The sequence below is a fragment of the Coregonus clupeaformis genome, chromosome 5, assembly GCF_020615455.1.
Source record: "Coregonus clupeaformis isolate EN_2021a chromosome 5, ASM2061545v1, whole genome shotgun sequence".
NCBI classification, from domain to species: domain Eukaryota; kingdom Metazoa; phylum Chordata; class Actinopteri; order Salmoniformes; family Salmonidae; genus Coregonus; species Coregonus clupeaformis.
The window spans coordinates 26,126,140-26,148,125 of NC_059196.1; the positions used below are offsets into that span (position 1 = coordinate 26,126,140).

At 40.8% G+C, this 21,986-nt stretch overlaps 1 protein-coding gene and 1 long non-coding RNA gene across 5 annotated transcripts; one reads left to right on the top strand and one right to left on the bottom strand.

The window, feature by feature from the left end:
- Positions 1-265: 265 nt before the first annotated feature.
- Positions 266-9,657, bottom strand: LOC121566658 (T-box transcription factor TBX2b). 4 transcript variants are annotated; one of them, XM_041876633.2, is made up of 7 exons: positions 8,836-9,657; positions 7,457-7,724; positions 5,900-6,046; positions 4,115-4,191; positions 3,624-3,793; positions 2,193-2,806; positions 266-1,398 (listed from the first exon to the last, which is right to left on the bottom strand). In XM_041876633.2, the coding sequence occupies exons 1-7, from the start codon at positions 9,192-9,194 to the stop codon at positions 964-966; spliced, it is 2,070 nt and encodes a 689-aa protein (XP_041732567.1). In that variant the 5' UTR covers positions 9,195-9,657; the 3' UTR covers positions 266-963. The 4 variants fall into 4 exon arrangements, with proteins under 4 accessions (XP_041732567.1, XP_041732556.1, XP_041732563.1 ...); XM_041876622.2 differs by having other exon boundaries at positions 3,624-3,811; XM_041876629.2 differs by having other exon boundaries at positions 7,448-7,724.
- A 183-nt stretch (positions 9,658-9,840) lies between these two features.
- Positions 9,841-20,572, top strand: LOC121566689. The gene is made up of 3 exons (XR_006000972.2): positions 9,841-10,602; positions 16,915-17,040; positions 20,228-20,572. It is a non-coding gene; the product is annotated as an uncharacterized LOC121566689 (long non-coding RNA).
- Positions 20,573-21,986: the final 1,414 nt, after the last annotated feature.

Here is a 21,986-nt window from a genome sequence, read left to right on the forward strand (position 1 = left end):
TCTGATATTAGTTTTTGTAGACAGAGATTGCAGATAAACATGGCACACATGTTTGTTTCCTTCACGTGTCACAGGCAGATAATCAACTATGCCTATGCATTACATATAAAGACGTTCTGGTTCAAACCAACAAGCGCTAAATAGCTTTCATTTACAGCAGGTCTATACGTAAAATAACAAATCATAAAAAGCAATGAGTTAAACTCTAAATATTATATACACGCCAATGTACAGTTTTGAATAAATTAATAGCCTACCAATTGCATATTCTTGGATTCCTTTATAGCTTATTTACAGAATTTATTTTAATTACATAAATAGTTCAAACAATTTTTCTGGCAGAAATTATAGGCCTAAGCGTTCTTCTATCAATTATTTTTGACGGAACTTTAATTTTATCCATCCCTTTTGAAATAATAGCCTATGTTTTAAAAACGTTTTGGATGTAGCTTGTTTTCCTGTCGTTCTACAGGTTGCACCTTCTCCATTCTGCGGGCAAAAAGCACCAATGTTCATTCAGAACTTATGCCATTGATTATAGTTTGATAAAAGTTAATTATTCAGTCCCTAAAAACAATGCCACGACCTTGCCACTGTCGTTTAAACATCAATATGCTCTACATGAAGAATGTTCTTAGTAGGTTTTCCTTCTTGCGGTATGGTATCCTCTTTGTGTGCTCAAGTTTTAGCCAGCAGCCTAAAAATTCAGTGCCTACTTTTGGTTTTCATATTATTTCGATGCTTCGGTTTCCTATAATATTGAAAGCGTACCACACACAGTAACAGTAAGTGACGACGCTGGTTCTCGCTCCTTCATTCCCTGCTTCCATTCTCAGTCCAGGCGCGCGAAAGGGTAGGCCGGTGTTGCCATTTCCTCGCGTAATGTGCTGTACAAAATGTTTAATAATGTTCTCTGATATTTCAAGCCAAGTTGTGGTGGAATATATTATTCCATTAGTGAGATCACTTAGGAGAGTCTCTGGGGGGATACATCTCTCTCTGGCTCTCCAGGCCGCTCACGAGTCTCTGGATGTTTTGGAGCTCATTGATAGAGTCCTTCATCGATTTGGGAGAGCTGGTCCTATGACTCGACCCCGCTTTGTGGTTGTGGATCTCAGGCACGGGACTCGTCTCCCTGCTGCCCGATTTGGAGGACTCGGAGCTGGGGTTTAGGCCGCCTGGCAGGCCGGTGGTGAGTAGACTTGTGCTCTGGGCCATAGACACCGGGATCTGGTAAGGGTTGAACCGGAGCCGAGGGCGGGAGCTGGTGAGGAAGGGATTCCTCGAGAGCGAGCTGGCTGTAGTGCTGGCGGGCATGGCGGAGGCCGCGGCTGCAGCAGCAGCCATGTAGGTGTAGGGGTAGGGGAACAGGCCTCCAAAGGTCGGCATGGGAATGCCCTGAAATCAGGCAGGAGAAAATGGCAGTTAGTACTGGGACCGTGCTGGTGATAGTGATATATTCAGACCACGATGTAGCCTACTCAAATGACTAGGCCTACTGAATCTTGGGTAACCCGCTCAACGACCAAATTATGCACGGCCTCAATAGCTAGTTCACTTCAATAATTAAACCTACAAGGAAGTCGTCTTCTACGATGTTAAAGAACCCTTTAGAATAATGAAGGCTATACGGATTGGATGTTAAAAAGGAGAACGCTTATTCGCAAGGCCTTGCGTTTTTGCTCCCACACATTTCCTGAGTATAGATTTATGGGAGGTCTTATAAAGCATATTCTTTTAAAACAATTAACAGCCTACTTTGAAAAATCATTAACAGAACTGTTGTTCAAAATAATGATAATAATAATAATATATATAGGCCTATACCTTTTTTGTCGCTATTCTGCCAGCATGCGTCCTCTCACTACCGTAAGATTGCAAGAGACCCAGGCCTCCCTAGCCCTAGTGGCAGTGACCTGATAGCCCAACAACATAGTGCGCATTTGAGTTCTGCCCAGAATAGGGTCTGCTGAATCTGGCCAGTCAAATTGTACAATGCAAAGCGTCTACAGTGGAATTTTGGCACTAAGTTTGCACATACTTGTAAGACTCATGCTTTATTAGTCAAAGCCTATTCTAGGCCAATAACGGCCTCAACGGTTTTGGTGAAGTCAAACGAGCATAAAGGCCTATAAGTGATCACTGAGTTCAAACAAACAATTTGTTTAGTGTATAATTAAAGTCTCCCTTACCTGAGAGGCGAGCATGTGCTGCGACAGATGGAAGGGGAAAGGGTTCGGGGTGCCCCCCGTGCCCTGGGCAGAGAGGCTGCCGTTTTCCATACCACTTGCTCCAGATACCGACGCCAATAGATGTCCCATGCTCATGGCAGAAAACGCTCCTGGGCCCATAGCGAACTGTCCAGGGTGAAATAGCATTTGTCCGGCGTTCATAGGATTAAAAAACTGCTGACTGTGCAAGCCAGACAAGGCCAGACTCTGCAGGTGGCTCGCGCTGAAGTGTGAGGGGCTCTCTGTTTGAACCATGAGCGGGGAGAAACTTTCCTTGCTTGCGCTTATCCCTACGCTGTCAGTGGTGTTCTTTTTTGACGAATCTGTAGTGTCTTTCCTGTGCCTGTTCTCCGTTTTGTCTCCTTTCTCAAGGTTCCTTATACTGAATATGGAGTCGCTCGGCTCCCTTGAGTCTGGATAGTTGTCTTTCTTGTTCAGACTCGGCTTATCCTTCACCCGGTCCTCGCACCTTGGGCTGAAGGGAGAGGGCGGCTCGGGTCCAGGGCTATTCGACGCGGTGCAATGCTCGTCCTGATGGTCAAGTTCTTGCTCACTGTCAGTACAGGTTTTTTCATCTGTTATAAAAAAAAAGTTGTAGTCATAATTAGCTGTATGTTTGTGGGCCTAAATGTAAAATAACTGACAAAATGCCATGCCATGCTCAGACTTACATTTAAAAAAGATATAATTAATAATGGAAAGTAAAATAGCAGTTGAAACGGCAGTGGTTACAACATTCACAAGCACACTCACACGCACTGTGTAAGTGATTATTTTAAGTGTACAGTCATGATTTAGTGTTAACATGCCTTGCCTAACCGTTTCCTTCCTACATGTCAGCCCAAGAGGCTTACTCGGAGCATTAACATGGGGCTTTTGTGTTGTATTTTTACCCCAGAGTAAATATACTTCAATTATTAATCAATAGTTGAGCAGTCAAAAGTTGCTGTTTTTCAATGGTCAAGTAGCCTGATTAAGTCTATGCATTACACCAGGCAACAGTTATTTAATATTTCAATAATAAGTGAGTTGAACAAATAGCCTGTCACGAAAGAACATTGTATATCTAAAGAACAAGAGCTGCTGAAAACTATCAAAGTACATTTTGTAATTAGAAAATGTACTATAACACTGTGTTTTCTTGGTAAATTGCATTTTCTGTTGCACATGAATTGTTATTATGTAAATCTAAAATGTTTATTACTTGGACATAATAAATTAAATGAAGTTATCACAAACCGTACACTATTGCATTTGCACTCTTTGGGTATAGGCCTATAGCCTATTCTCTCAAATAGGCTAAATTACTAGAGGATTTTGCCTATAGCCTCCATATTTCAGCCACCATGAGTCTAAATGCCGCCATTGGCCACAATTGCATTATTATGTTACCTCGGCTGATTCGACTGAGCCTAAGCGGGCTGGATCCAGGTCCGATTGGGGAGTGTACACTATCTCTGCCAGTTGTTGGTTCGCTAGAGGAGGCATCAGAGTCTCCCCCGTCTCGGTCCGCTTTGCATTGGTCTTCATACATCCGCAGGGAGGGAAGTGTCAACTGTTTCCTAGAGTTGAACGGTTCCCTTTTAATAATAGTGGGTACATGTATTCAAGTAAGGCTTCCATACACCATTAACATGACATGAGGGCAGCAGTAGGCCGACCTACATTCAATGATAAGCCTACATCAGAGTTGAGAACAGCATGCATTTTGTCATTTTTATTTTGTTAACTAATAAACAGATTAAAAGGAATAACGTTGGGGCATTGTTAAAACATGCATAACATAGGACCTATGCATATTATCGTATTATGATAATATAATTGATATAGAACTAGGCTAGACTACACAGTGTGATGGGCGAACAGACATAGCATATGCTTACCTTTTCTCTCTCCTTCCATTTCCGGTGTCTCTGAATCCTTTGGCAAAAGGGTTATTATCAATCTTCAGCTGTGTTATCTGTGGACAGGAGATGGAGAAAATATATTAGACATTGCAGGGTGCAAACAAGATAAACGAGAAAAACAATGACAAATAGGCCTTACCATAGACGTTACAATTAATTATTGTTATTATTAGTAGTAGTATTAGTAGTACTAGTACTAGTAGTACTACTACTAGTAGTAGTAGTATTAGGCCCGTAACTCGGCCTATGGGCCTATAGGTCCAGTTAAGCCTATGGTAGGCCTAATAATGTCTTGACCTATATATAGGGTCACGTGTTTTTCTCAACTTGATTTACTCTTATATATTTCTCCCACATACAGTGTCCCGTTAAACACACTGAACAGAACACACTCCGGTGAAAGGATGCCTCGGTAGATGTTGCATTATTAATAGGGGTTTAATGACGAGGCGTTATTCTCATGAGCCCCATGAGAAACAAACAGTGTTTCTCCATCCATTCTTTTCGAAGAGAGTGAGGAGGAGAGCTGAGTGAGGGCGATTTGAACAGATGACTGACTATCTTATCCATAATTAATAATGTGGTTTGGATCATTGCTGCTTCATGCAAGGCTTGTATGGAAAAATACTGCATGGACTTTGGAACCGCCGCTTGGCCTAAATGTTTCGATACGGGGTTTGTGCTGTTTTCCCCCTCCTCACCTTGTATGGAACTCTTGAGGAATTCGCGAATCGACCAATCAGGGAGTCGCAGTCCCCTTCTGTCACGCTTTGATTGCGCAGGCAGCCTCCGAGACTGTGTAGCTCGCGGACAAACGGACGAGGATAGTGCCTTCTAATCGATTGTGACTCTTTGCCATAAACTTTACGAGTTTGTATTTTATTTAACAAGGCAAGTCAGTTAAGAACAAATTCTTATTTACAATGATGGCCTACCCCGGGCAAACCCGGAGTCTGTAGTGACGCCGCCAGCACTGAGATGCAGTGCCTTATAGACCGCTGCGCCACTCCGGAGCCGATAGCAACAAGACCACCACAGGCCCCTCTGACACGGACGCCAATTAGCCTCATGGAGGGGGAGAGGGGGGCAGTGCAGGGAGCTAGATAATTTTTGACTGCAACTAAAATAAATACTCACCATCAAATCTAGGAATTACTGACACCCTGAAGAACCATGGGGAAATCAGTCTTTAACCAAATGGTGTCAGTGTCCAAAGAAGCACCATCTAATTAGATTTGAATGGAATTGTGAGCCAGCAGCATATCCTCCATAGCCCATAGACGGAAAGACAACAGCGATAGCCAACCTTTTCAAATCTGTTTTTACTAGTCAAATATATGCCTGCAATTGTAGGCTAAACTGGTTATGTAAGGTTAACCATAACATTTGACAATGATGACCGACATGCGGTTTGATTGAGCAGGTGCATTTAGTCCTACAGATTAAAAACCCTGCAGCAACGGTTTCACTGTAAAAAGTCTGCCTTTAACATTCGTCAACAAAGATCATTAAATGCAACAAGGTTGCACAAACGAGTGAGGCCATCTAATTCCACAAATGAGCCATTTTTTTCCTCATAAAAACAAACTAAACAAAATCAAAATTGAACCTCAGATTAACCTTTTGCTGATAGAAAATAGTGTCATGTATGTAAAAATAGGCCCAACCTCTTATGGCGAGGTTATTTCATGGTCTCGAACATTAATGTAGCCTATGTTAAATTCCAGTGTATTATATAGGCTACTGTATTATATTGCTTACCTTGTCGTTTTGATAAGCTGTGACAGCGATGAAGTCTGTCTCTGGGAACACATATGTCCTGAACGTGCTGTAGGGGAGCTTCAGGATGTCGTTGGCCCTCACGATATGAAACCGGGGCTGGTATTTGTGCATGGAATTAAGAATCGTCTGTGAAAAGATGGAAAAAATGAATTATTAGCATTTCAACGAGACCATCTGATGATATGCCTATCTCAAAATAACTCGTAGGCCTATCAGTGATTAATACAATAAGATCATGTACATCGCATGAGATTAAAATATGTTATTATTATTTCTTATAATAATTATTACTGGGCCTAGTATCACTATTATTCATAACAGTGAGTAGGTCTATTCAGAATTGGGCCTACTGTTTATTCTCAGAATGCAAGAGAACACACCTGTTGTCAACACAGCTCGAGATACAAAACAATATTAAAGATAAACATTTAATGTAATATTTGCGTTATCATATCTGCTGGCCAACCTACTGATAACATTTACAACATGTATATTATATACATTCATTAACTACTACAATACGTAAGCCTATATTAACACAGTGGCTGGATAATTAAAGGTAAACTTTGGATAGCCTATAGCCTACATCTATCAAAACACTGTCTGCAACATTTTGCAAAAACGTCTGGATGCGTCTGGCATGTAAATGTTTAATTTGTTTACAGTCGGTTTGTTTGCACATTGGTCTAGGAGCATTGAACACACGCTGCAGCTTCTCTCTATAAAGCCTACTTTCTGAGGCGTCCATCACTTCCATCTTCTCCGCGGTTAGTTTTTTACAGTAGGCTACAAAAATAACTTTAGGCACCGACCGCGAAACACGAACTTCGAGTTCAGGCTACATCCACACATTGTTTTTATTCCACGCTGATCAAGCTGGCTCAAGACAGTGAGGCTAGGTCGGAGTAAAGCTATCAAACCGACGTCAAAGGACGCCACAGAGGCTCGCCCTATCCAAACCGATTTCCACTCTGCCCGGTCTCCTTGACCCGATTTCTAATGCTCATAATCCCCAATTCTCACGAACTCCCTCTTCGCTTAAATTAGGCTTTTTAAAAAGAGCAAATCTAATACTTGAATCATGGTTTCAATCCTCTTCCACAATCGTGTAAAACTCTGTTTTATAAATGTGTAAATGCGTTACATTACTATTTCTACCAACAACAAGAGCTTTCATGATATTAGATTTATAGGCTATTTTTATGACGCTTTAGAGAATAATATTTTGGGAGATCATATTTGGAAACAGGCCTATGTCGACATTGAGTTGAACAGTGTCCTGGCAACAGCCTGGCAATACAAAGCCATCTATTGGGAAAAATACAGTGCCAATACGTTAGTCCTACTAAAATCATGTTGCAAATAGAATGAGAATATTCAAGAACTATAGAAATATCTCGCTCAAAAAATTGAACAGTATCTGTCTTTAAATACATTGTGTTACTCCATAACCTAAAACATGTGTCATTTATTATTATCCATCAGAAATACAATTGCGTGTTTAAATGTAAATAAAAGTCAACATACAGTACTTACAAATCCATGCTTGTCCGAGATATTGTTGGTCAGCTTGAGTTTATGAAAAGCAACAGGCTTGGCCATCCACTGCTCTCCCGTAGCTGGGCTATCCGGGTGAATGTACATTCTTTTGGGCATCTCCGGATCCGCCTTTCCCGCAACCATCCAGCGAGAATTGTGGAACTTGTAGCGGCAGTCGTCCGCAGCGACTATATCCATCAATAGAATATACTTTGCTTTTTTATCAAGCCCATTTATTCTGACTTTAAACGGAGGAAACATTCTCCTGGAAGACAGACAAATATGCGTGGAATTAACTCCATGTAGGCTTATTCATACAAATATGACATTTAATGTTGTCAGACAAGACCCAGAAATCTGGCAATAACATTATAAAAACACGTCAATAGGCGACTTGCTCTTTCTCTCTCCTTTGTGTCCAGGAAAATGCAACACTATTTAATCGATATAGGCAAATTATAAAGTATTATTAATTGACACAACTGTCATTCATTATAAAAGCATTCCATCGAATTATGTACATGCAACTTTGCAAATACCATGGTAGTTGTAGGAAATTAAACTAATAAGGTGTAGGCCTAATAGCCTGCTTAAAAGTACTTTTAATATATTTTTTATTACTGATTACAATATTTTGGAATTCGTCTGTAATCAGCCGAGTGAAATATATTTATGATATGACACTATCAGGTTAAATCACAATCCTCTTTTTCAAGTCTGACAGTCTGTTTACAAAATCCAGAAGCTGTCCTGTCATGACAGAATGCAGTTTGATCCATATACTATTCTCGTTTTGCTGACTAAAGCCAGGGGAGTTATTTTTTTCTCCTCTCTGGCAAGACTCCTAGCCTAAACTAAATTCTACATTTTCAAAATATTGCAAATATCCTTTTCTGTCAAACACGCTCCAAACTTGATTATAACTTCATTATAATCGTACCATCGAAACTAAATAAAATGCTATCAGTCAGGTCACAATAGTAAAGAAAACTCTGATTGTATTTATCACTTTTAAGTTAAATAATTAACTTATTTCGATGATAAACTAGGCTTATAAGTTTAAGAACATGCAATAGAATACAATGAAAAACACAATCACATCGAGCCAGTCTAGCCTACAGCAGGCCCTGAACTAATATGTCCCTGTAATCCTGAATGTAGCTACTTCTTTCGTACCCTTTTGCTTTCGCCATACTCTTGCCGTAGCGTTACAGAATAAATCTGAACATAATGCACATCTGATCACAAAGCCTATACAGTATGGACAATGTTTGTCCCACCAAAATGTACACGCTAAAATCGCCACTGATGGACAGAGAATAACCATGACGCTGTAGTCAGCCTCGCTGGCAATAATTATCAGAGCGCACTCTCACCTTCCAGATTTGGTAATAACCATCTCTGTTCCTATTTTGTGAAACTGGTCCCATAGATCCTTGGCCTCCAGTGTGACTTTAGGGTCGTCCTCCACCTCTTCCTCGGGCTCCAGGCTCTTCAGGCTGCGGAGATGAGCCGCCTGATGGTGGTGGCTGAGAGCCGGGTGGAGCCCTGCCTCCGCGGCTCCGACGAGATGGTCCGACATGGGCTTAGTGAGAGCCCGGTGAGGCAGAGTGAGCGTCGGGAAGAAGGAGGGCTGCGCGGCCGCTAGGAAAGCTGACATGGAGAAGTCGGTCGGCCGGTGAGCGTGGAAAGGGTGATAAGCCATGGCAGTCCCTGTGAAAACTGGATCTCTCATCGGTGCATCCAAAATATCGAAGTGAAATTATGATATACAGTGATATTCTCCCCCCTCGGCCAAATCAGTAGGTCCGCTTCCAGAATAATTTATTTCTGTCTTATTTCTGTAAGAAGTATACAGGAGTAATTTCGAATATGGTGCCAGATAACTAGCCTATGAATAGACGCGTTATAGACGGTTATTAGCTAAAAAAAAAAGGAATTTATAGGAATTAGCCTATACTACACGTAAACTCCCGTTGCTGGTACCTCCACGAAGTGCAGTAACAATATCAGTCAAAGATAGAGAAGTAGAATCGGGGTTTCCTTCTTTCTCCCCACCAGTCGCTTTGAGAAAAATAAGATGTGTCTCTCGGAAGGCTAGAGCAATCATTCCACATGGACACGGAGTTGAAATGGTTAGATCTTGCGCTGTTCGCTGTAGAACTGTGACTATCTCACATGTCCTTCCTGCCTCGATCCCAACACTGATGGACCGAGCCCCTTTGATTGCTGATTTTACGCTTTCTGGACCAATTGTGGGCCTCTATAGGCGTGGTTTTGACAGCTCCGGCCAGGCTCTAAGAGAGGGGGTGGACAACAAGGTGTCGGAAGCATTAGCTGTAAGAAAACATGTCAACAGAATAAAATATTAACCAATGACAGGAAAGCTCGGGAAATCCCACCCCCATCTCCAAGCCAAACACCGGGTCAGCCCTCAATTCTTGGCCGGTGGAGGCATCACCTCGGTCGGCTTGCGCTTTATACTTTCGACGAGGTGCATAACTCCAGCCCAGAAACAGTGCCCGAATAGATAGCCTACGTTTATTGCTCTATAGTCGCTTTCATGATAGCCTAGAGGTAGGCTAAATAATGTTATTAGGCTATACCGGTGATTTATTTTTTTAAGTATGAATTTAGCTCAGGAAAACGAAGATTCCAAATAGATTCGTTGTGGTTCCATTCCATGTGAAGATTATATTGTCAGTTTAGGTCCATGTCATTTTTACCTCATAGCCATTCTATCTGGTTTCGTTTGTTTAGAAATCCGCGTGCAGTTTTATCTGTTGAAGTGTTTATCGTGGTTTGGCCATAATAGCATACAGTTAGTTCCCTCACTGGTTGTGCGTAATGACAGAGTTAGACAGACTATGCTGAGACGGCAAGAGAGTCCACAGCCACCCATACCTGAATGGTAGGCTATCGGACTCGATTTAGGTATTATATTTCAGGGCTGTCCATTTCCGTGACTCGCTGCTGTTTTGTGAACGCTTCACGGCAAGGACAGCGACTAATAAACCGGACATTGCCACTTTAAAAACAGCCCCGGGGCATTCGAAAAGCGCAGAGACAGATGCTGCGTTGAGGCAAGAAGAAAATAAAACAAATGAATGAATTTCGAGAGCAAAATCGACAGATAGAACGCGGTGAGTGCTTGCTTATAGCCTTCCAGAAACTAAATAGATGTGTTTTCTTCTGATGTGGAGCCTATCTATGTCCTCTTCACTTGGTTTTAGGCAGTATAAATTATTCATGCTCACAAAGTGATTTATTGTACATTCACTGTATTTGATTGCCTTATAGCCTAAATAGTGAAAATAATAATACTTTTTAATATATATTTTTTAAAACCAGGAATAGCCTGACGTAGCCTATCGATAGCTATCATATACTGTACTGTATAGACGTAGGCTATTCCTTTTATTCTAATATGACCTTCTTCGCTCTCATTTTCAGCATAAACTGAAACAGCAATGAGATGCTTTATATTAATAGATTATCATGAGGGCAGTTTGTTGGTATGTGTCAAACCCCATACAGTACATAACACACTTCAGACCATTGCAACGACCCCTAAGGCGACCCGACCAAAAACTCGGTCTCGGTACTGTTGTGTTGTACCTTTAAGAAATCCATTCTGTGGACCCTTGGCTTGATTAACTTCGATTCAGTTGGTTAAAGAGCCGTTTGGCGCCGGTCGGCTGACGCACCACAATAAGAGCAGACACTTGTCACTTCATATTTACCCTAAAATCCAACCAGCAGCGAGCGCCCTCCAATCCCCCTCGCCATCCACGCCAAAGCTGCCGCTTATGTCTCGAGTTTTTGGTCTGAGAATGCTCTTTCGGAGTGATTATTACTTTGCATCAAAATGTGAGAATTTGGATATACACGGAACAGTCTGCCCAGAAGTTGATCTGAAGCAGACTAGTAGATCCGGTTCCGCTCTAGCTCAATCCAGAACATCGTCACTTCGACATAAAAACTGAAACAAAAACTCATAATCCTTCGGAATGAGTTTGTCAGATACAAACCACACATTTCCGATTAACCCTTCTATAGCCGGCTGAGTCGGTCTACATTTCTTCCGTATCAGTGTTCGCACAGCTCCAATGGCATTAGTGTCAATAGAATATAACACATTCCTTTCCAAGTGCATGTTGAGAGCTTGAAGGATTTACGTTAAATATATATATTTTTAAACGGAATTAAATTAAATGTAATCTATGCGTAATTTATGCGTAAAAGAAGCCTACTTTTTAGAGTTTCACACCTTTTTAATGGTATAAGGTGCAATAGCTATTGGCTTTGTTTTGTGGTCTATTCTAGTGCATCAAGGTTATATGGCTATCTTACTATCTTATTCATATAATCTAATTAGTAATGTACCACTAATAAAAAAAATACCCTGTAGAATGTGCATTGGTGGTAAGAGGTGAGACACGTGTTGCTTATATCTGAACATGAAAATCCAGGACGTTGTTTTAAACTTGTAAATTCTAAAGAAACTATAGACAGTGGAATATTTTTTGGAACATTGATCAATTGTTTTTGCAGACCTACCATATTCAAACCTGATTGACGTCACTATGCACTGTACAGTAAGATAAAACGAATTTCTATTTATTCCCAAACTAATTTTAAAAAATCTGAGAGACATTCTGTAAATGGTTTTATAGACTTCTTATCACACCAGCCGTGCTCAACATTGTAGTGGATTTAATTAGGCCTAATTGTCAATACATTTTGTGATCACGGCGAGCAGAATATAGCGTGTAGGCAGGCCTTTATCAGGCTTGAGCTGAATAAATTATTCTATTGGAATCTTTATGTTGTGGCCTAACTTACAGGAATCAGGTAAATTGTGATTATTTAATTTCTAGTGTGAACAATATAATCAGAATAATGGGAAATTATTGAAACCCTGTAGAATTATTGTTGTTATAATAGGTTAAGGGTGGTCAATTATGCATAATGGATAAGGATATAACATTTGGTGACTACTTTTCTAGCTCATTAGGACCATCATGTTTCATCATTTAGTTTTGTGAATATAATGTTCTTAAACCTTTGATATTACAGTTAGGGAATGTATGTATAGGGCTACAGTTTCAGTGGTATTTAACATGAAGCCTATTTCAGATCTATGTGATTTAGCTTGAGTTAAGGATAACATCTTTTTTATCAATCTCACATTTTTTAAAGCACTACCTCTTCCTTTTTCAAACAACCTGGTAAGTCTTTGTACTTGTGTTTTTCGTCCTTTATAGGCTATACATTCAACTAGTGGTCGACAGAGTCAGTCAGTAGCCCAGTCAGTGAAATGAAGTGCATTCTTACAGACGCTATACTGCTGCTAGACTTTATAGAAGACTCATCGTTAAAGCTTAGCCTACTTACTGAGGTTCAAGTTGGGCAGAAGAAACATTCTGAGCGGAAAAATACTAGCACCATATGGAGAATGTTAATGGTTTCTATGTATATACTTAAACAACTAATTACATCAACAACGGGTTTGCAGTTATGCTCCATTTATTTGCTCTGTGTTCCCTTCAGAAAGTATTCACACCCTACTTTTTCCACATTTTGTTGTGTTACAGCCTGAATGAAACATTTATTAAATTGAGATATTGTGTCACTGATCTACACACAATACCCCATAATGTCAAAGTGGAATTTTGTTTGTAGAAAATATTCGAAATTAATAAAAAATGAAAAGCTGAAATGTCTTGAGTCAATAAGTATTCAGCCCCTTTGTTATGGCAAGCCTAAATAAGTTCAGGAGTAAAAATGTGCTTAACAAACACATAAGTTGCATGGACTCATTCTGTGTTCAATAATAGTGGTTAACAACAATTTTGAATGACTACCCCATCTCTATACCCCACACATACAATTATCTGTAAGGTCCCTCAATCGAATAGTGAATTTCAAGCCAGATTCAACCACAAAGACCAGGGAGGTTTTTCACTGCCTCGCAAAGAACAGCACCGATTGGTAGGTGGGTAAAAACAAACAAAAAACAGACGTTGAATATCCCTTTGAGCATGGTGAAGTTATTAATTAGACTTTGGATGGTGTATCAATACACCCAGTCACTACAAAAGTACTGCTCAGGGATTTCAACAGGAGGCCAATGGTGATTTTAACAGCTCAGCTTAAAACAGTTAGAGTTTAAAGGTTGTGAGATGAGAAAACGGAGGATGGGTCAACAACGTTGTAGTTACTCCACAATGACAGAGTGTAAAGAAGGAAGCCTGTACAGAAAAAAAAAAAACATGCATTCTGTTTGCAACAAGGCACTTATGTAATACTGCAAAAAATGTGGCAAAGAAATTAACTTTTTGTCCTGAATACAAAGCGTTATGTTTGGGGCAAATCCAATACAACACATCACTGATTACCACTCTACATATTTTCAAGCATGGTGGTGGCTGCATCATGTTATGGGTATGCTTGTCATCGGCAGAACTAGGGAGTTTTTTAGGATAAAAATTAATGGAATACAGCTAAGCACAGGCAAAATACTAGAAGAAAACCTGGTTCAGTCTTCTTTCCAACAGACACTAGCGAGACAAATTCACATTTCAGTAGGTAAATAACAACGGCAGGTAGCCTAGCGGTTAAGACTGTTGGGCCAGTAACTAAAAGGTCGCTGGTTCAAATCCCAGAGCTGGCAAGGTGGGAAAATCTGCAGTTCTGTTTTTGAGCAAGGCAGTTAACCCCGAACAATAACTGCTCCCAGGGGGCCATGGACATTGTCATTGGAAAGGCAGCCCCCCGCACCTCTCTGATTCAGAGGAGTTGGGTTAAATGCAGAAGACACATTTTGGTTGAATGCATTCAGTTGTGTAACTAATTAAGTATCCCTAAAATACAAGGCCAAATCTACACTGGAGTTGTTTACCAAGACGACATTGAATGTTCCTGGATGGCCTATACAGTTTTGACTTAAATCGGCTTGAAAATCTATGGCAAGACTTGAAAATGGCTTTCTAGCAATTTCTAGCAATATAATTTTTTTAAGAATAATGGGCAGATATTGTACAATCCAGGTGTGCAAAGCTCTTAGAGACTTACCCAAAAAGACTCACAGCTGTAATCTCTGCCAAAGGTGCTTCTAACATGTATTGTTGTCTCAGGGGGCTGAATACTTATCTAATCAAGATATATTAGTGTTATATTTTCCATATTTTTTTAAATAAATGTTAGAATTATACAGAGTTTTTTGTGTAGATCGTTGACCAAAAATGACAATGAAATCAATTTTTATCCCACTTTTAACACAAAAAATTTGGAAAAAGTCAAGGTGTGTGAATACATTATATAGGCCTAAATGAAAAAATAAAATAAAATAAAAAACCAATCCTCAAGTGATGTGGTGTTATTACAGATTACTTTTAACGTAATTCATGCCAGAAGCGTTCCCCATTCTATGCTACCTGTTAAAGCAGAGATGAGAGACGAGAGACGTGGCAATAACGGAAATATTCAGCATATTTCGGTTAAACATTGAACATAGTCCTACAGAAATAGGTCCCGTTATGTCTTAATGCTCGCTCCTGTGCGTGACAAGAGATGTGCTCGCCACACCTCGAGATCATTTCCTATGGAAAAGGTTATAACCCCAAAGGAACAGACATCATTTTGCATTAAGCCCTGTGCCATGTAAGGTCCACACAATAGAATTTGCTTAATTGCAAGTGTTGGGTGAAACTGTGCGGAAAGAACAGTGCACCTTCAGGGTCATTGTGGCGACCCGCGTGTTACTGATATGCTGCGGGAAAATTCTAATTTCGAAATAACGGGTCACTGTATTGTTACTACTATAGCCTTATTTGTCTGTAATCTTGTATTGTTATTTTTTAGGCTACTCCCACTACATTGTCATGTTTTCTTCCTTTAATCTTTTCTTCTTCTCTTCCCATCTCTCTGCATCATCTCTCCTGCTATATTTAGCCGGTAGACTGAGGCCTTGGCGCCAGACCGTTTAAGACCTGTCAAAGTCCCTCATATTTCCCCTTGTCACATGTATACCCAGCGCCTCCTCCAGCCAGGCTACCACCAACCCCCTCTCCCTCCCCATCGCTCTTTCATTCTCTCTCTCTCTCCCTCCCCATCGCTCTTTCGCTCTTTCATTCTTCTCTCTCTCTCTCTCTCTCTCTCTCTCTCTCTCTCTCTCTCTCTCTCTCTCTCTCTCTCTCTCTCTCTCTCTCTCTCTCTCTCTCTCTCTCTCTCTCTCTCTCTCTCTCTCTCTCTCTCTCTCTCTCTCTCTCTCTCTCTCTCTCTCTCTCTCTCTCTCTCTCTCTCTCTCTCTCTCTCTCTCTCTCTCTCTCTCTCTCTCTCTCTCTCTCTCTCTCTCTCTCTCTCCCTCTCTCTCTCTCTCTCTCCCACTCTCTCTCTCTCTCTCTCTCTCTCTCTCTCTCACACACACACACACACACACACCCACACACACACACACACGGCCTGTTTACATTTCTTCTTCTCCCACTCATTAAAGCCGGGTTTTAATCCCTCTTTCTCGCCCTCTGCGAACTCAATTTGCTCGTCTTCGTGCTTGTGTTGTCTCATTGACCCGAATCAGCAGGGCTGCCGGTGGGCTGTCCTGTCCGCTTGGTCACGTTGCGACTGATTGATGAAAAATAACAATTCTCACAAGCAGCGCTGGTAGCCGAATAGAACCCCCCACCCCCCTCAACAAATGTGATTCCACTTATGTTATTTTCACGTGCAGCTATCACCTTCAACGTAGCCTTTTGTAATAATAGGTTATTAAGAGGTTATTTGTAAAATAGTAGCACAGAACTTGTGATTATGCCAGGTCCGTGGATTGTATTTTGGATACTTATTTAGCGAATAGTATAGCCTATTGTCTCTCCGACGCACAACTTGAATGCTTGAAGCGTTTGTCTGGAGAAATTGACAGCCATAGAGATCCTAGTATTGTAGTTCCCAATTCTATGGTGACAGCCTATCTTTCGCAGGTAGCAACAGGTGGGGGCGCTAAAATGACCCCAGGTAACCGAGGAACACCCTTACTGCTGCTTTCCAGTCTCCATTTTACTTCACTAAACCAATATACTCTCATGTTGTCTGTGTTGTTCACTGTTTCACTCTGTCCAAGTTCATTTGACTGTGATTCAAAGGTGTGTGTGTCTGTGTCTGTGTGTGTGTGTGTGTGTGTGTATGTGCGGGCGCGTGTTTACACACATGAAATAGTTTGCTACCCTTGGACATTAATTCTACGTGACCTGCAGTAAAAATGTATTATTTATTTTAATATACAAAAACATCTATGCATTTAGAAAGGCTTGAATGATCATATGTCATGACAACGGGTCTATAGTTCTTCACAAAACAATGGAAGGAAATATCTTCCCACCAACATTTACCTGCATTGTCTGTGGTTGAGAGTGAATGGAGTTTTTGTTTCTTTTCTGCTTCTGGCAACACAGGTTGAAAGCACACAATACTCCATGCAGCTCCGGGAATGTCCCTGCCCGCAGCCGGCCCTCTCCTCCCCGGCTTCCCTAACTTTGATCAGCGAGGCCTGGCCGCTAGCCGCCTGAGCCGTGCAGCATGTGAGTTGCTTTTTCAATTACAACCGAGTCCGTGACCCTGGCATATATCATTAACCCCCTCACCCTCACTGCAGCGCGCATTACACATGCGTAATGGACCAGGGCACGAGTTAATACCGTTTTTACGCTAACAGCATTTTATTTGAGTGCAAAATAGCAGCATAAAGATGTACTTGTTTACCATTCATTGATTTCTGAAAAGATATTGAACAAAACCACTAAATAACTTACTATCTTGAAGCATATCATGCAATTCAATAAAACATCCATATCATGGTTTCGGTCGAGTAGCATTGAATGGACCTTAATTGATAGTTTCACTGATAACAGTGGCTTACAAAAACAACAAACCACAACCTCAAAATACATCAGAGATGGCAGTTTTAGGATGCTACTGATAGCAAGGTGTTATAATATGGCTACTAAATCCATCAAGTAGGCCTATTTATACCATGCATTAAATCCTAATTATTTTTAATGAAATGGCGCGGGTTGACCCGTAGGATATTTTGTGAGTTATTTATCCACTTGAAAGAGATTTGATCCTTTGAGTAGGCCTAGAATAAATTAAAAAGCATTAGCCTACAGAGAAATGAGAATAGCCTGCAGATTGATTGATCTTTTGTACGCCTACTGTTTACATCTTGTGAATACTGACAAGAAAGGTAACAAGAAGAAATTATTCGCCAGTTCTTTCGGCGGTTAACTTTGACAATAGTGTTTTAACAGTGATTTATTTGACAATAGTGCTAACAGTGATTTGCACGCACCTTTGAATTTGTGTTGCAATGCTTTGTCTTCGTGTCGATAAGCTGATTAATCGATGTCTTTACTAGATATATTATAACCTCGTTAAGGTCATAATGCTACTGATTCACAACTTGTAAACAAAGCTGCTGTCCTCGGACATGGTTAGGGTTAGAGATATAGGACAAATAAAAGTTACCTGCAAAGTATATTTTATGTATCTAAGAAAATTAAAAAACAATTTAAATCCATGTGGGTCGATACAGATGTAGGCTACAAGTAGGTCTACCTACTATATAGAGAAAGGTATATCATTAACTTAAGTAGCAAGCTTCATGTAATTGTTGCATCTGCAGTTGAAATAAACCGAACAATAAATGGGAGAGTATAGCCTAGGTGTTGGAAGTTATCTGACTGACTTTAGAAATGGAAGGTAGGCTATATAGCCGAGCCCTATAAACCAGTGGTTCCCAGCCTTTTTTCGGTTACTGTACAACCAAATTAATTTTGCTCTGCCCGTAGTACCCCTGAAGTACGGGCGGCAGGTAGCTTAGTGGTTAAGAACGTTGTGCCAGGAACCGAAAGGTCGCTGGTTCTAATCCCCGAGCCGACTAGGTGAAACATCTGTCGATGTGCCCTTGAGCAAGGCACTTAACCCTAATTGCTCCTGTAAGTCGCTCTGGATAAGAGCGTCTGCTAAATGAGAAAGAAAAAAAAATAAAGAAAAAAAGTACGCCCTCCTGCATTTTACCAGTAGGCCTATGGTTTTATGAGTCTTCTCAAGTATCCCCTGTGGATCAACCTTGTGGATAGGCCCAGGGGTCCTAGTACCCCTGGTTAGGAACCACTGCTATAGACTAACAATTTTGGTTTGTTCAAATGTCTTAGCTCAAATAGCTAGGAGAGAAACGATAAGTTATAGTGTCCTATTGAGTGAATAACAACCCGATTGTCAACATATATGTGCATATAGCAGATCCATTTCTGTTCAGGAACGTAACTCTATAACAGCCTTGATCAATTTGATGTGATGTTGCAACACAACATGGATAGGCTGGCTATTATGTTTTACATGCACTCAGTTCCCTTGAAAATAATCACATTTGTCGCCTTGTTGTTCTCTACTATGGTCTACAGTCCTATCAAACTCGTGTTTATTTAACAGAGTTGAACTTGTTGACAGCGCTTCAAAATTCAATTTTCAACTCATGGGACCGAATACATTGAATCGTATTACGTACAGAGGCGATATGAAATTACCTGATTCGGGGGAAACTACTTTTATTTCAGTCATACTTTAATTTAGCGAGAAGGAAAGCACTTTCCGGTGTTAAATTTCGAACGTAACCGCTCACATGATGGTCTCTATCATTGAATTAGAAAGAAGTGTACACATAGGTAGGCTCTAATCTTGTTCAGAATAAGGCGATTAGGGTCCTCAATTTATGAGGAAGGGTTTCGTTTGAATAAAACCCATTGATGCATACAATTTTTTTAATTGGACATTTTGGCACTGTAAACAATACAGAAATGTTAGGTTTGGTTATATAAAACATATTCGCCTCCTGCTAGACGATTGAAGAGCATGATCTGAAAAGTGGCTATTAAGATTGCATTTGTACATTAAATTAACAATAATAGTAGCCCTATGCGAATTGTAATTGGCCTTTGGTTTGTGACATTTGTTTTATTCACTAAAAGGTCACAAAATGTCATCAACATACCTGCAATGACCACGGCATTTCTCACTAAATGTTGTCTGTCATATTTATATGAAAAAAACGGTATCATGAAATTGTATTGCCTTTGATTGTTTTCAAGTGGCTGCCACTAAAAACTCATCCGCAAGTTGGACTATTTGATACCTATTTACATTTTTACATTTGTCATTTAGCAGACGCTCTTATCTAGAGCGACTTACAGTAGTGCGTGTATACATTTTTGTACTTTTTTCACTCCTATTTGATATCCAGTTGTCTCCATTGTGGATCAAAGGAGTGCACTGAGGAGAGGAAAATAATTATAAGCGATTAAAAAAGAGGGAATTTTACTTGCCTAACATAACTATTTGCTAACAATGTAACAGTCTTTATACTCTATTTAGTTGAGAGGATGACAACAATTAAATGCAATCAAAATACTATTTCAGATCTGATATTGTTAAATGTGTTGTATTGTACACACATTATAATGCTATTACAGTCTGTTATTGAATATAAGTGAATAACAATTTCCATCACATTTCAAGAGACAGATCACTTTTGCCCTGTATTTAGCTTACTTTCTGCAGTGGATTTTTTTCTGTGTGATTTTGAGCAAAACAATGTTAGCAAAAGCTTAGCAAACCTGTCCACAAGTGGTTGTAGCTAGCTATGTATTCGTGCTGCTTCTCTCCTGGTGCCAACCTTCTCTCTCCTCTCGCTGCTCTATCTATTCACAGGGTTTGCTGGCAGAGGAGGATGGGTATCAATGGAGTCTGTCACAGGAGAGGAGGGTAAAGACCAGGGGCCTGTTCAGGAGGCAGACAACGTTTTGAAAAAGAGTGAAACAGCTAAGGTGTGTCCTCCTTAACAGGCCCCTGCCCCTGGTAGAGGTGCCAGCTGGGGCACTGGCCTGGGCATGGTCCCTTCAGACTCAGAGAGACATTGGCATGCAGGGTATCATGTCACAGTGTGGGGTAACAAGGGAGCGTCAGTGGGCAAACCATTTAAATAGAATGAATAGAACAGGCGTCCTGTCATTTATGCCATAATAGAGCCCCACAGTGGAGGTGTCATAATACCCATAAAACCTAGCAGTCAATGAAATGGTTCCAATCGTTTTTTCCACCATTCATTTTTCCCATAGGGGAATTTAGAAATACATAAAATAAGGGCTGTGTTTCGTGTGGGCTTACCCTGGCGTGACGTTTTGATAACCATGTAAATCTCTCTCGGACAAGGTTACTTTTATCAATATATTTGGCTCTATTTACTCTCAGATTCGAAAATGCTAATTAGCATCAACGTAGACATCATGCAAAACTACAAATCCCTGCAAGCTCCTGCACGTCATCTTTAGCTGACAACCTTGCTATCATGTATTGTGTCAATTTAAAACTTGCAAAAGGGCCTCCCGAGTGGCGCAGCGGTCTAAGGCATTGCATCGCAGTGCTGAGGTGTCACTACAGCCTTGGGTTCGATCCCAGGCTGTGTCACAACCGGCCGTGACCGGGAGACCCAAGAGGCGGCGCACAATTGGCCCAGGTTAGGGAAGGGTTTGGCAGGCCTGGATTTCCTTGTCTCATCGTGCTCTAGCAACTCCTTGTGGCGGGCCGGGCACCTGCAAGCTGACCTCGATCGTCAGTTGGACTGTGGTTTCTCCTACACATTGGTGTGGCTGGCTTCTGGGTTAAGCGAGCAGTGTGTCAAGAAGCAGTGTGGCTTGGCAGGGTCGTGTTTCAGAGGATGCATGGCTCTCGACCTTCGCCTCTCCCGAGTCTATAGGGGAGTTGCAGTGACGAGACAAGAATGTAACTACCAATTGGGGTAAAAAAAAAAAAAAGACTTGCAAAAGACAGTTCACAGAATTGTCAATTTAAAGAAATGTAGCCAATTTATTCATTACTACATTTAGCTAACATTAGATATTTAATCCAGAGATTCTTACCTTTGCCTCGATTCGGCAGCCTCGTCCAGATCACCATGGCATTTGTAGTTCTTTATGATATGGGGGGGTACATTCAGGGAAATGTATTGATAAAAGTCACCTTGTCCTAGACAGATTTACACGGTTATCAAAACGTCACACCAGGGTAAGCCTACATGAAACACAGCCCTTATTTTAAGTGTTTCTAAAATCCCCTATGGGAAAAATGAATTGTGGAAAAACGATTGGAACCATTTCCCTGTTTGACCGCTAGGTTTTATGGATATATGACTCATACTGTGGTACTCTATGGGTGGACAAGTAATATGTGCTGTAATTTGTTGATTCAACTCAACTGACATTACAAAAAAATACATTCGTTTGAATGAACATTCTTACCATGGAAATTATTGCATTGCACTACCAGGCAGCCATTGTAAGTGTACCCATAAGTTTACCTATCAAAAATGCCAGGGTTAGAGGTTCCAAGCCCATTCTATTCATTATTTTTCTATGGGGCAAACAACCTGAAGGCGAGAGCAGAGCCAGTGCTTGTTGGCATGAGTATGCCA

What these genes read in the sequence shown, in the direction of transcription:
- LOC121566658 (XM_041876616.2), bottom strand. Translation starts at nt 9,194, where the DNA reads ATGAGAGATCCAGTTTTCACAGGGACTGCCATGGCTTATCACCCTTTC. An exon ending in CAGCTTATCAAAACGACAAG is followed by an intron (nt 4,192 to 5,899) that starts GTAAGCAATATA and finishes TCCTGTCCACAG; the next exon opens with ATAACACAGCTGAAGATTGA. An exon ending in AGCACATGCTCGCCTCTCAG is followed by an intron (nt 1,399 to 2,192) that starts GTAAGGGAGACT and finishes GCCTGATTTCAG; the next exon opens with GGCATTCCCATGCCGACCTT.